The 14,792-nt window shown below is 39.0% G+C and overlaps 1 protein-coding gene across 1 annotated transcript in view; it reads left to right on the top strand.

Annotated features, from left to right (window-relative positions):
- LOC122815911 (glutamate receptor ionotropic, NMDA 2D-like) overlaps positions 1-14,792 on the top strand; it is a 1,415,655-nt gene that overhangs the window by 1,109,897 nt on the left and 290,966 nt on the right. Inside the window, 1 exon segment of the mRNA XM_044088769.1 lies at positions 13,563-13,688. Within this exon segment, the coding sequence (XP_043944704.1) occupies positions 13,563-13,688 (126 nt within the window).

Below are 14,792 nucleotides of genomic sequence, written 5' to 3'. Positions count from 1 at the left end.
GTACTCAGTCGCATATCGCTTACTCAGAGGTGATCTCTGCCTGACTTACAAAGCCATGTCCAACTCAGAATTCATGGACATGCTCCACCTAAAGAAATCCAAATCACTGCGAGCCACTCGCTCTAGTGAGCTAAACCTCAACACAGCAATAAATAGAACATGCTGGAGGGATAGATTCCTGTCACAGAGACTCCCCATGCTTTGGAACAAAATTCCTAACTACATTAGGCAGAGCTCCTCACGAACACTCTTCAAGAGAAACCTTGACGAGTGGATGGGTAACAGAAAATACACCCCTAGGATCACTTCATTGGCTGTTCTTGACAGAGGCTCAGTTAATTAATCAATGGGGCTGCGAAAGCTGACACACTCTGGCTAGTCTTGTAAATGCCCTTGGGCAGATAGCGTGTCATTATTTGGTGAAATCTGGCCTCACAGATTTGCCACAATAAACCTTATGAGGAACAGGCTAAAATTATGAGGCAAAAGTCTGGACATTCTTTGAAAATCTGAACAGGTGAGAGACACCTTCCTCCCTCTTTACGCACACATACACATACACACACACACACACACACACACACACACACACACACACACACACACACACACACACACACACACACACATCCCTACCTACTTCTTAGACACACACATACACACCTACCTTTCTACCTAGTTCTTACATACACACAAACACCTATCTACCTACCACTTAAACAAACACACACATGCACACACAGATGCATTTACCTCTCACTTGCCCTTTCGTGGTCCACATTGCAAATGTCTTCTGGCATTCAAATTATGTGTGAGTGGCAGACGAAGACATAAACAGAAGTTGTGTGAATGCACACAAAGGGCATTCTTCTTAAAGAAGTTTCACTGACTGGCAGGAAATTTCTTGAGCTAGTTAGTGGACTGCCAGTTGAAAATCACTGTTTAAGTTCACACAGAGGTATCATTTTTATCATGTAAGAGAAACATATGATGTTTGCTCAACATTTCCAGAGCATATCTGTGTACTAAGCAATACAATCACCCTTCATTTGTATAGCTCCATCTGTACTCCCAGATGGTAGAAATTCTTTCTTCCTTGGATGAGCAGGTGTTTTGTACTGACTGCATACACAATGATCTACTGATGTCCATAGCTCAAATGAATCACTTTGTAACATAAAGACAATTCTTTTATGGAGTGCTCGCATGCAGTGAATAAGGTAAGGAAGGGAGATGTGTCTTTTTTTAAACAATCTGATTGTATATCGGTAATAATAAGGTCGGAATGAGGATAGAGTCCTCTGGTTATCCCACTTCACTCTCTCTCTTTTCCATTTTACCCTTGAACTTTACCCACACAGATAAACCTCACTGTTCTCAGGTGAGTTATTATGACCATAGCTCATAGATAAAATGTTACTGACCCAGTTTACAACTTTCAGCTCTGGTCAAAGACTAGTACATTGTCTTTTCTATTTCTTCCTCAATTATTTAATTGTAATTCATTCTTTCAAAGCTAGTTGAAACTCTGGATAACATTTCAAAATGGCTGTTTAAGCTTTTTTTCATATGTGCCACACAAATAGTTTTATATATATATATATATATATATATATATATATATATATATATATATATATATATATATATTGGTCTACTTCTGATTGTTGAAAACACACTTTCTCAACAACCAGAAGATCAAACCCATTTAAGTGAAAGTGCACTAAATAGAAAGTGCACTTTCGCTAAAGCCGGTTCTTCGAAGCACATTACAGTGGGGATAAGGAAATATATCCTTTTCCCCAGTGTAGTGCGATCTCAGAGTTAGTATATTTAAGTAGGGGGGGTGTGGGAGGGTGCAGATTTCTGGTTCAGATAACAGGCTTTTGCGAAAGTGTACTTTCGATGTAGTGCACTTTCGCTTTAATGGGTCTCGATGTTTCTTGTACGAGATAGTGAAATTTCGATCAAGAAACATACACCAATACATATATATATATATATATGTCTGTAAAAATGCATGGCTGTGTGTACAAACACAAACACGCACACACACACACACACACACACACATATATATATATATATATATATATATATATATATATATATATATATATATATATGTATATATATATACATACACACAATTTTGATATCTGTTTGGTTGACAGAAACAGATGGTCAACATGTGGATGACACTGACATTTCCTCAGTAGGGGAATATTCACAATCCCTAGGAATTGCATCATCTCTGAGTTAATATATATAATTTGCAGGATGGGGGTACAGGGGGCTTACCTCCTTGCAAAAACACTTGCTGTTGGTTTAGCCTCAGAACATGCACACTGTGTTGGTATTCCAGATGTTGACATTGCACTCATTCAATCTATTATAACAGATCCAAATCTCTCTCCCCATACATATATATATATATATATATATATATATATATATATATATATATATATATATATATGTATATATTTGTTTGTGTCTTTCAGCTTTTCCCGGTTAGGGGTCGCCACAGCGGAACTCCGGTCTGCTAATGATTGGCAGTAGATTTTTACGTGCTGGCTTGCCGGGCCTAATGCACAACCTTCAATGAAGGAACGCCCATTCGTGCATGTCGCCACACAGAAGACGCTCCAACTGAGAATCGAACGGGCAACGTCTAACTGTGAGGCGACAATGCTACCGCAGCACCACCACAGCAGTTTTATATATATATATCTATATATATATATATATATATATATATATATATATATATATATATATATATATATATATATAAACATTAAATATGGATCAATTTGCTTTTAGATGACATCTATTAAGTTGTCACAATTTAGTCAGCTAAGCAGATAAATGATAGGTGTGCAAGATCTCACAATTCTAGGGTTTGCTGAATATGCTCATTCCCCACTTTTGTACGATTCTGGAGTTAGTACACACTGGTATGGGAGTACAGGTGGTCTTGTCCCCTTCAAAAAAAAGTTTTCTTTTTTTTGTTTCAGTTTTAGTTTTGCATATATTGAAGTTCTTGCTAAGCATATTCATAGCCATGTTTTTTTTTTCATTTGTATGGTTGATAAATGCATTCTCACTGTTTTGTTGTTGACATTAAGGACGTTGATGTCTGAATCTGTTGATCGTATATAGTAGACCCATACATACATAAACACACACACACACACACACACACACACACACACACACACACACACACACACACACACGCATATGTATGTATGTATCTATATATATCTATATATATCTATATATATATATATATATATATATATATATATATATATATATATAAATAAATATATATAATCTACACATATATATATATATATATATATATATATATATAAAATATAAATATATATATATATATATATACGTATATATAGACAAATATATAGATGTGCGTGTGTGTGTGTGTGTGTGTGTGTGTGTGTGTGTGTGTGTGTGTGTGTGTATGTGTGTGTGTGTGTGTGCCTATGTTAGATGACTGAGTTTTCAGAAACTTGAAATTCATATGGTCAAGACCATATGATCAGGTTTCTGAAAACTGGAACATCAAAAAAAAGTACACAAAAAAAAAAAAAACACCAAAATCTAACTGTTTATATTTTTGCTGGGGGCAAGCCCCACTGCACCCCCAACACACCCTGCAAATTTTATATACCAACTCTGAGATCACAGTACAGTGAGGATAAGCATAAATTTCAAAATCAATGCTGTACCACACTCTCCATTCAAAACCTTTGAGTTTTCAAAAAACTTGATCATATGGTCTCAGCCATATGAATTTCGAGTTTATGAAAACTCAGTCAACTGGTAGGAACCCATGTGTCTATGTGTATGTTCATATAGACACACACACACACACACACACACACACACACACACACACACACACACACACACACACACACACACACACACACAAACACACACTCACTGCTCCATCAACTCTATTCTTGAACTTAGAAAACTGGACCATAATGCCTTTTACTACCAGTCTGATACTGTATTTTCTTTTTATATTCCTTTATTGTATTTTTAGTTAGCATTATATTCACATTAATTGACTACTACAGGACCAAGTAGGAAAAAAATTAGATGAGTTACCATCATGGGCTTAGAAGGGATTTTAAATGTATATGTAACACTGCCTTCAAAGAGTTCTCTGATTACAAATTCCAATGCATTCGTCAGAAATAGTTTTACTAGAAAGTATAAGCATGTCCTCCCTGTGTTTGTGTGAGTTTCCTCTGGGTGCTAAAGTTTCCTCCCACATTCCAAAGACATGCATTAGGTGGATTGGATACCCTAAATTGGTAATAGGTGTGAGTTTGCATACATGTGTGTGGTATGGATGAACTAACGCAGCAGGGCTAGCCACCTGGTGGTGTAATCCTTGGCTCTAGATGATTGTCACTGTTGAACTGACACCCTAACACCATTTGCAAAAATGGGAAAAAAAGGGTTGTGGATGGATGGATGGATGGATGGATGGATGGATGGATGGATGGATGAATGGATGGGTGGATGGATGGGTGGATGGATGGATGGGTGGATGGATGGATGGTGCTAAAACTTTTCTGCATTTAGTCATACAAGATTTTAAAAATGGTTTACATATACTTGTTGTTTAATGGTGTTAAATCGGTTGATTTTTTTTCTTTATAGTCTCATAATGAAGTCTGCCATGTACAAATATTTATTATTTAGTGAACTTAACCGTATGAATGCACTTAATGCCACTGTGCTGCTCTACACTGATCTGATGAAGCCCCGCCTACTTATTGGTAGTTAGGCAAAAGCACTTTAGACTCCTGAGTTTATTATTTTGTTCTTTTTCCTTACTTACATCAGTTTCAATAACAGCAGTAAACTGATGATGTTTCTCAAGGCCAAAATCTACCTTTTACTTTGTGTCAGCATAGTCACACAACCATAATCTTATGTATGAGTTTATGTAATAAACCTCCCTATGCTCAGTTTATGTGGCCTGAGGCAATGCTGCCTTTGTACACTGATGAGACTCACCACTTCCTATTAATTAGCCCTAGCTTCACACTCTTGGTGAATTTTGTATATTGAGAGGGGAAGGTTGTTTGACTGAGTTTCAGTAGTAACTGTGCTCAGAATTTCTTGGTATGTTATGAAAGGGCTGTGTATTGCATTTAATTTGACTGCTTTAACTAAAACAATGTGCTAATAAGGCAGCATTGCAATGTAACCAAGAACTATTAGAAGCAGTTCAAACTCTGTCAGAACAACTGTATGCAGGTAGAGGAGTAAAACTCCCTAAAAGTCTTGATGAATGAAGTTTTAACAGAGTGTTAACTCAATGGTGTAATATAACAAACTATGCTTACTTGCTATGGAGATGGTGTATCATAATAAACTATGCTTGCAAGCTATGAAGTTGATTTGTTTGACTATGATCATTAAATGTCATAGAAAAAACAAGTAATCTCCGTGGTATCCCCGAAGTCTCAAAACAACCCACTACAGTGTAGTGGGTCTAAAAACAAAACGGTGTAAGAAACTTCTCTGTGTGGAAGATTTTCAGTCCATATATTTCTAGTTAATCACTGTATATTAATCAGATCAGACAATAGTAGTAGAAGTAGCGAACGTAAACTCGTCGTCAAAAAGTAATAATAGAAAATATATAATTCTGCAGCATTACTAAGTATTCGAAAGTTATCCAAACAAGGCAGGCAGTCTGTTTCCAGTCGAAAATCCTTTATTAAGTACACAGACAAGCGATCTTTGTTAACAATAGGTTATGAAAATAGAAACTGATTTTTACATGCAAAATGTATATGTATATATTTATATATAATTTTTGATCGCAAAATGAACTAAGGTTGATATATTTCCAACCATGTATTATATTGCCTTGTATAAAATCACAGACTTAATAATCTACTTAATAATTTGGTTAAATAAGATGTACCATTAAAGTACATTAGGGCTATATATTATTATGACAGCTACTAGATAGGGCAGGACCAGCTCGAATGTCACACTGATGGGGGAAGGGATGTGAATTTAACATGTGTACCAATAACACTTGGTTTTACAGCACAATAAACCACTCCCATGCCTGATAAAAAGTATATATATATATTTAGAAAGCTTGTGAGGAAATTATTACTCTATTTTTGTTTTACTTGGATCGCTTGTCTGTGTACTTAATAAAGGATTTTTGACTGGAAACAGACTGCCTGCTTTGTTTGGATTACTTTCAAATACTTAGTAATGCTGTAGAATTATATATTTTCTATTATTACTTTTTGACTTGACGAGTTTACGTTCGCTACTTCTACTACTATTGTCTGATCTGATTAATATACAGTGATTAACTAGAAATATATGGACTGAAAATCTTCCACATAGAGAAGTTTCTTACACTGTTTTGTAAATGTCATAGAAAGAATCATCATCATCCATCCCATTTTTGTACAAAAGGTTTGGGTGTTGTGTCAACTGTAGCCATCTCTATTGATTCAATGCCAATCTTTGACAATAATGCCTGACTGATGCAAGTCTTCTCTCAGACAGTCCATCCATCCTTTTGCTGGATTCCCTCATTTTCTCCTGATTTCTTCTCATCTGTCCCAAATCTTCTTCACAATATTGTCTTCTGGTTTCCTATATACGTGCCAGAACCACTGTAATCTGTTCTCTTTGAAGCTATTTGCTCTTCTGTTCTGATGTCCTCATTTCTACATCTGTCAAACAGTGTGCATGCTACCACCTATCTCAGGCACTTTATCTCAATCACTTCTAGCTTCCTCATCTGCTCTGCTTTCATTACTCATGTATCTGCACCATATAGTAGTACTTGCACACCACTGTTTTGTACACCTTACTTTTCAGCTTCTTTGACATTCTTCTGTTATACACTTTCCTGGAAGTCTTTGCCAGTTGGCTGCAGCCCCTCTGATTCTAGCTTTGACCTCAGCATTCAGGCAACCCTTCTCCTTAATGAACCATCTGAGGTACGTGAAGCTGATAACTTGTTCCACTATTTTTCATTCAATCTTTATTCCCAGCTTCTGATTTCCCCCATTTGCTGCCATTACAACTGTCCAGAGGCATAGCTGATTCAACCAGTGCCCTGGGCTGCTGCTATGAAGCAGTGAGCAAGTCCATCAGCTCTTAGGTTCATAGGTTCATAGGTTCATACTAGGCTATCTGCCCAAGGGCATCTACAAGCCTAGCCCATAGTTATGTGGCTTTTGCCACCCCTTTAGTTTGAATAAAAACTATGCCTATCATTTTTCTGTGCCTCTGTCAAGCAGTGACACTGAAGTAATCCCTGGGGTATATCTGCGATCTCCCATCCATTGGTCAAGATTCCTCTTGAACAAGGCCAGCGAGGTGCTCTGCCTCACATGTACCGGGATTTTGTTCCACAGCATAGGGAGTCTCTGGGTGATGAATCTGTCCCTCCAGCACGTTCTATTTATAACCGTGTCAAGGTTTAAGTCTCCCGCCCTTGTGGTTCTGAGGGATCTAGATTTTTTGAGGTGAAGCATATTCATCAAATCTGGGTTTGACATGGCCTTATATGTCAGGCACAGGTCACCTCTGAGCAAGCGGTATGAGACTGAATAAAGCTGGAGTTCTTTCAGTCGGGCAGCATAAGACATATTTTTGAGACCCTTTATCCTTTTGGTGAGGAACTTTTGGGGCCTTTCAAGCTGCATCAGGTGTCTGGTCAGATACATTCGAACGGGCATTGTACTCAATCATAGGTCTAATGAGTGATAAGTACAGGGGGACGATGACCTCCCTTGATCTAGATGTGAATCCCTTCATGATCAGGTGGGCGATATAGAAGGTTTTCCTAACTACTTTAGCAACATGAGTGTCAAACGAAAGACTACTGTCAACTTGGGTCCCCAGATCCCTGATGACTTTTTCTGTGCTCAGTGGATTGTCACCTATATGGTAGTTAGGGGTAACCTTGTTTTTCCCGAAGGGTATGACTATGCATTTTTTGGCGTTTAACTTCAGGCCATGGCTCTGGCACCAGTTATCCGTTTCTGTGAGGCCCTTCTGGAGGATATCTGTGTCAGATGTGTTTTCGACTATGGCGCCAGTTTGCAGTCATCTGCAAACTTTGTCAGCCATAACCCTCCTGTGTTTGCTTGTACTTCAGAAAAGTAGATGCCGAACAAGAGTGGACCCAGGACTGAGCCCTGTGGGACACCACTTGTGACAGGCTTTGAGTCTGACATGGCTCCAGCAACTCTGACCCTGTGGGTTCTGTCGCTTAGCCAGTTTGCAACCCATCTTGTGATGTATGGGTTTACATTCAAGCTGATGAGTTTTTCGATGATACCTGAGTGGGGTATTGTGTCAAGGCCTTTGCCAGGTCGAGGTAGGCTGTATGGACTGCCTTTCCTCATCAATGGCCTTGGTGACTGTCTCGAAAAAGTCAACCAAGTTTAAGAGGCAGGATCTGCCTTTGACAAAGCCAAACTGGGTTGGATCCAAAGTCTGCAAGTTCCCTATGTCTTTATTTATGAGTTCCATTATGATCCTCTCCATGGCTTTGCAGATAAGGCTTGTCAAGCTAATGGGGCGGTAATTTCCAGGGTCTGTGGAGGCACCGCCCTTATGAAGTGGGACCACAGTCGCCGTGCGCCACTCCTTGGGTACGTATCCTGAGGTGAGGCTAAGATTAAACAGCTGTCCTAACTGTGGGTTTAATTCCTCTTTGAGTTCATGAAGCACACAGCCGGGGACACCATCCGGTCCCATGGATGCTGTGTTTTTTGCCTTAGTGAGGGCAGTTCTCACCTGGGCGTTGGAGATGTTTGGGGGGCTACAATCCTCTGGAATAGATATCTCTCCTTTTGGGGTGGAGGGGGGGGAGAAGTTTGCACTGAACCTGTCAGCCAGTATGTTAGCAATGTGTGTAGGTTCAGTAATTTTCACATCATTTTGAACTAATTCTGAGCATATCTGGGAGTTTCCTCCTAGGTTTCTAACATAGCTAAAGAAGGCCTTATGATTGTCTTTAGAGTCCTTGGCGATTTTTCTCTCAAAATTTGCCTTGGATGATTTTATGAGAGCGCTTAGTTTTTTACTTATAATGATCAAAGGTGTCTTACCTTTCAAGGATTTTGCTCTATCTTGTAGTAGCTTCCTCCTTTTGTTGTAGAGCTTGTTTATGGCTGGGGTCCACCAGACTGGACGCTTGCCTTTGGTACAGAGAGTCTTAGTTTTGTTTGGGATTGCCTGATCCATGCAGTCCTGTAGGTGCTGGTAGAAGGCATTTGTAAGTGATTCAGCGGTTTGAGTAATGTTTACCACTGGCTCAGGGGCCTTAAAGGAGACCACACTAGTTTTTAGAAGTGTGAAATCGGCTTTTGAGAAGTTTTTCACTGTGGTCTTTTTGTTTCAGGTGGGGCGGGATGAGGACCTCCAGCGAGATTAGTTTATGATCTGATCTCACCAGTGAGGGGTATACTTCGGTGTTGAACATTTTGATCCCATGTTCGTGATGATGAGATCAAGTATGTTTTCACCTCTTGTGGGGATGGTGACTAGTTGTTCCATGGCATTTGAGTTTATGAACTCCAGGAATCTTTGGGTTAGAGTGTTCGGGCTTGAGTAGTGTTCCCAGTCTATATTAGGGTAGTTGAAGTCACCTAGTATGATGGTGTTTGGAGATACATTTATCCTCCAATGTTTTCAGGAAGGCCATGTGAGGTTCCTGAGTTTGAGAGGGTGGCCTGTAACATGCTACAAATTGCAGAGCAGTCTTGCCTATGGTTAATTGCACCTGGATGGTCTCCGATGCATCGTGCATTGCCACCAACCTTGAGGTGTGGGTGTCCTTTATGAATATGGACACCCCTCCTTTCTTGGTGTTGTCCGGATTTTGGGGCGGAACGTATGATATGAGGTGAAACCTGTTAGTGCTGGGGTGCTCTCAGGAGCCTTGAACCAGGTTTCTGTCACAGCACAGACATTGATGTTCTCCATATTGAGAAGGGCCTCGAGTGCGTGCATCTTGAGATTGAGACTTCTGGCATTGAGCAGCATTACCCTTAGTTTTTTCCTTTTGGTGTTCTAGGGTGGTAGGTTTAGAATTTGAGCCTTGCCTAAAAAAGGCACTATGGGGTGGCAAGAGCCTTTGCCAATATCCGGAAGCCCAGGGGTGACAGGTGCAAGCCGTCCCTTGCGAAGCAGCGTGGCTTGTCCAGCATGTCATCCCAGGCAGACAGACATTGGATCCCCTTTGAATGACACCAGAATTTAAGCCAATTATTAAAGCTGATCATCTTATCACTGTATTGTGGCATCATTCTAGGTGAAGGTAGGATACTGCTCAAGGTCAGGGTCATACCTGCCTGGGCTACATAATCAGAGAGCTCCTCGACGTCCCTTTTCATGTAGTCCAAGGAGGTACGTCTCAGGTCGTTGACACCAGCGTGGACAATGACTAAAAGCTGACACTTCATTCTAAGAAACTGGCTTATTAGAGGGAGATCTACACCTCAACACCAGCTCTTCCATTGAAGGACAAAAAAAAAAAAAAAAAAAAAAAAAGGACACCCCCCGCCTTCCTACCCCAGCTATTCCGATCCCATTTCTGAGCCCTGCCCCAACTCTCCTTCAAAGTATTTCATTACTAAAATAATAATAATAATCTTTTTTTAAGCTGTAGCAAACAGTTGGTACAGTTTATACCCAGCCTGCACAGAATGCTACTTTGCTCATGTTTTAGTTTAAAAAAAAAAGTCCTGTAAGTAAAGAACCTTATGACAGCACGAGCCTCCAATTAAAGGGAGACTATGGTATTAAAATCTCACATTGAATCACACACACGCGCACGCACACAAGCACACACACACACACACACACACACACACACACACACACATATATATATATATATATATATATATATATATATATATATATATATATATATATATATATATGTATAGTTTGGAATATCCCGTTTTATGAGAAGAAAAACAAAGGAAATGAAGCAGGTAACAATACTTCTTCTTCTTTTGGCTTTTCCCGGGAAGGGGTCACTACAGCAAATCACCTGTCCGCTCATGATTTGCAGTGGAGTTTTACAGTGTCGAGTTGCCATCCCAGCACCCAACCTTCCACGGAAGGCACACACATGCACGCACTCACGCCTAGGGCCAATTTTTAGAGTATCCAATACTATAGTGCTATAAATGTAAAAGTGTATTTAGAGGGAAAATTTACAAAATGTGGCTTGAGGGGTATCTGGCTTGTGTTTGTGTGTTTATGTGCATGTGTAAACAAAGCTATAACCCCGTCCCATACACAGTATTGTTCTGTACTGCAAATTTCTTTATGTCAGCCTGACATGTGTCATGTATACACCACTGCAGGCCTTAGAATTGCATTTGTGTGTGTGATGAAGTGAGGAGGAAGTACTCTCATGTTTATTTATTTGTGTATACGTCACTAAGTCAGACAGCATGACCACTTCTAAGGACCTCCACATTACTTCCTTAACATTTTGTAATTTGGCCTCATATTAATATTAACACGTTTGTTTACAGACGGAGATGAGGCAATCTTCCAGGCAACTGTATACAGTAAATAAGCATAAAGGCTTATTCCATTATTATTATATTGTCTGTGTCATGGTGCTTGTCTCAATCTTTTAACAAAATAGATTTATAACAGGACATTTTAACTCAACTCATAAATACAAGAGACAGCAAAATGAATAGAGTGAAATCTATTTTTTTCTAGGCTGTGTCCTTTAACCAACCAAATGTGAGATCTACACACCCATACTTTCAAATGTCATGCAGACTATCTCTGGGGGTGCAATATATCAATAAAAAGGGAGTGTTATGTTGATTTGATAGGTCCTGGAAAAACATAATGCATCTGTGATGCCTGTGCACTGGCCTAGCAATCAAGGAGCCTCAATCCTCACCACTAACACCAGTGAAGGGCGTCCACATAGGGAAAGGAATACAAACACAGTAAAGCACAATTTCCCTTAAGAGCACACAGAGATCACAGTCAGTGTGGGGCTGGTTTCTCCCTTTCTTTCTAGATCCCCAATAAGCCTCCCCACTGGCACAGCTATAGGGTTCAGATCTCAGCCTAGTGGGCAAGCTAAAACCTCCAGCACCCTGTCTGTCCAACCAGTGCTTTGTGTCCCTGCCCAAGTAGCTGACACACACACACACACACACACACACACACACACACACACACACACACACACACACACACACACACACACACACACTGAGACAAGAGTTATATACAACCACACAGAGACTCCTGGGGAAGGTTGACAAAGGTTCTCCAGCTGTACCACTTTTAGCCAGACTATACAGTAGTACCACTTGCCAGCACCCACTAATATTTAGCATCTACTAAAAGGCCCTTATGAAAGGGTGCCCAATTATACTGTGCAATATTATTATCCAAATGGTAAGTGGAACTGAACAGTCAAGGCTTATTGGAGTGGCTTGGCCAGTATCACTATATACATGCAATGTACTCTAGAGCTTAAATTATCTCTTCACAAAACAGCCACAGTTGAAAGGTTTAAAAATATTTAATAATAAATAATAAAAACACAAGACAATACTTCTTACTACACAGTGCTAGTCAAGAGTTCAGAGATCACAGAGAAATACTTAAAATAATACTGTAGAAAAGTTCTGACATCAATACAGAAATAAATTAACCTAACCTGTTTGGTGTTAGCTTGGCCTTACCCATCCAATAGTCAATAATTTTATGTCATTCCTGGTGAAAATATAGATTCATAAAAGGCAACTTTTGTGGGACACAAACCAATAATTTTTGAACAACTTTTGCTACTTAACTACGAGTCCAAAGTTTTATTCATTGCACCACAGAAATGATGTTTCCCATACTGAAAATAAAAATGAATTGTACTAGGGAATCCTTAAACTGAGAATATATCGAGCTGTATAGACACATTGTCAGTTTCACTAGCACAATCTATTACAAAACATTAATTCATTTAACTATATTGTGTCAAAAGAGATCTGCATGGAAAAAGCTAGAGAGACTGAAATAAACATTTTTGGGAAACAGTAAAGATAAATTATGTTTTTTCCCTACCCATAAGTCTAATTTTATCATACTTGCACCTGGATGGCACTGGAAAACAGACTGTGCTTGATTCGTAGTCACTGAATGAAATTAGGCAAAAGCTGACAGGACTTCCCATACTTTGGCAGTGGGAGTAAACCACAGGCATTTCATTTTCTTTTTAAATATTCTAGAAAAAACATTTATATAAAGTCATACAGGCAGATAGAGACATGAAAATGCAGAAGGTATGTTAAATATACTGTACATGCAGCAGAATAAGGTATTAAAAATGGAGAAAACAATATCCCTTGGTTAAAGTTTGATATCTATTAGCTGCCTACTTGCTACGTTTTCCAATTTGCTACATGTATTTATGTATGTTCTCTTATTTTCTAATTTGTTTTTTCTCTCCTTTCTGACTCTTCCAGAACCTTACAGCCCAGCAGTGTGGGTCATGATGTTTGTTATGTGCCTGACAGTCGTAGCAGTAACCGTCTTCATCTTTGAGTACTTCAGCCCAGTGGGTTACAACCGCAGTCTTATCAGTGGAAAGCGTAAGTTCCTGTGTCTGAGCTTTGCAATTCCATATTTAAGTATTTTCTTGTATAACAGACTGGGATAAGTGTATCTATAGGCAGAGGGAATGCAACATTAGGGTGAAAATATAAAGAAAAGGTTTGCAGTTGTAGGTTACTTTAACCAAACGAATAGATTCAAGGGAAATTCCTTTGTGTTTATCAGGTATAACATTTCAGTTCACAAGCTTCATAAGGAAAGCAAAAATGCTAAAAGGTAAAGTATTTTTATTATAATGCTCTTAATCATAGAACAGGACTAAAGGAAGAAAACATGGAAACTTTTTGCATGCAAGTTACAATTAATACTGCTAATATTTCGCAGGATGTCAGAAAATGTCTGTACTGCATAGGTTTAGGTCAGAAATATGCTTTTAGGATTATAGGAAGTTTCTGCTTTTAGAAGGGAAGAAGAGAAACTTGGTAGAAAGAAAACAAAATGATCCATTATACTGTAAATATTTATTTGAAAACTGTCAACATGAATTCTTGGTCAGCCATAACCAATACAGATCAAAATGCATTTGTTGTTTATTAAACAAGAAGCTGGACTGGTGATAGAATTTCTTCTCAAATGAACTGAATTAATGTCTTCCTGAAAAGCTAAATGTACAGATACAGTTATGCATATATACTCATGGATACTGTGCAACAGAGAGAGAGAAAAAAAGGAGATTCTTACTGGAATAGCATGCTAAGGATAAACCAGGGCTGGAATTCAGAAAAGGACACCGTGAGCAAGCAGCCCTAATATGTTCATTCTCTAACTCGCACTAAGCCTTTCTGATTCTTAGACAACTTTACGTCTGTATGGAGGACAGTCGCACAAGCAGAGCTGCATGATTATGTGGCAATCTGGGGGAGTGACTAACATAAATTAGCTGTGTGCTGTCCTTCAGAAATGCCAGCGGCTCTTGATTTACACAAGTGAGCAACGAGGGAATCTCATAGCTGCATAAGACTTCAATGTTCAAAGAAAAAGCGACTCTCATAAAAACACATACACTCCCATGGGACTACTTGCAGTTTGAGCTAATTAAGTGTGTGTGTATGTATGTGTGTGTGTGTGTGTGTGTGTGCGTG

This window comes from Protopterus annectens, chromosome 1.part1 (assembly GCF_019279795.1).
Source record: "Protopterus annectens isolate FY-2018-M chromosome 1.part1, PAN1.0, whole genome shotgun sequence".
Taxonomy (NCBI): Eukaryota; Metazoa; Chordata; order Ceratodontiformes; family Protopteridae; genus Protopterus; species Protopterus annectens.
The sequence above is the reverse complement of the archived record's forward strand: the minus strand, read 5'-3'. Positions and strand labels throughout refer to the sequence as shown.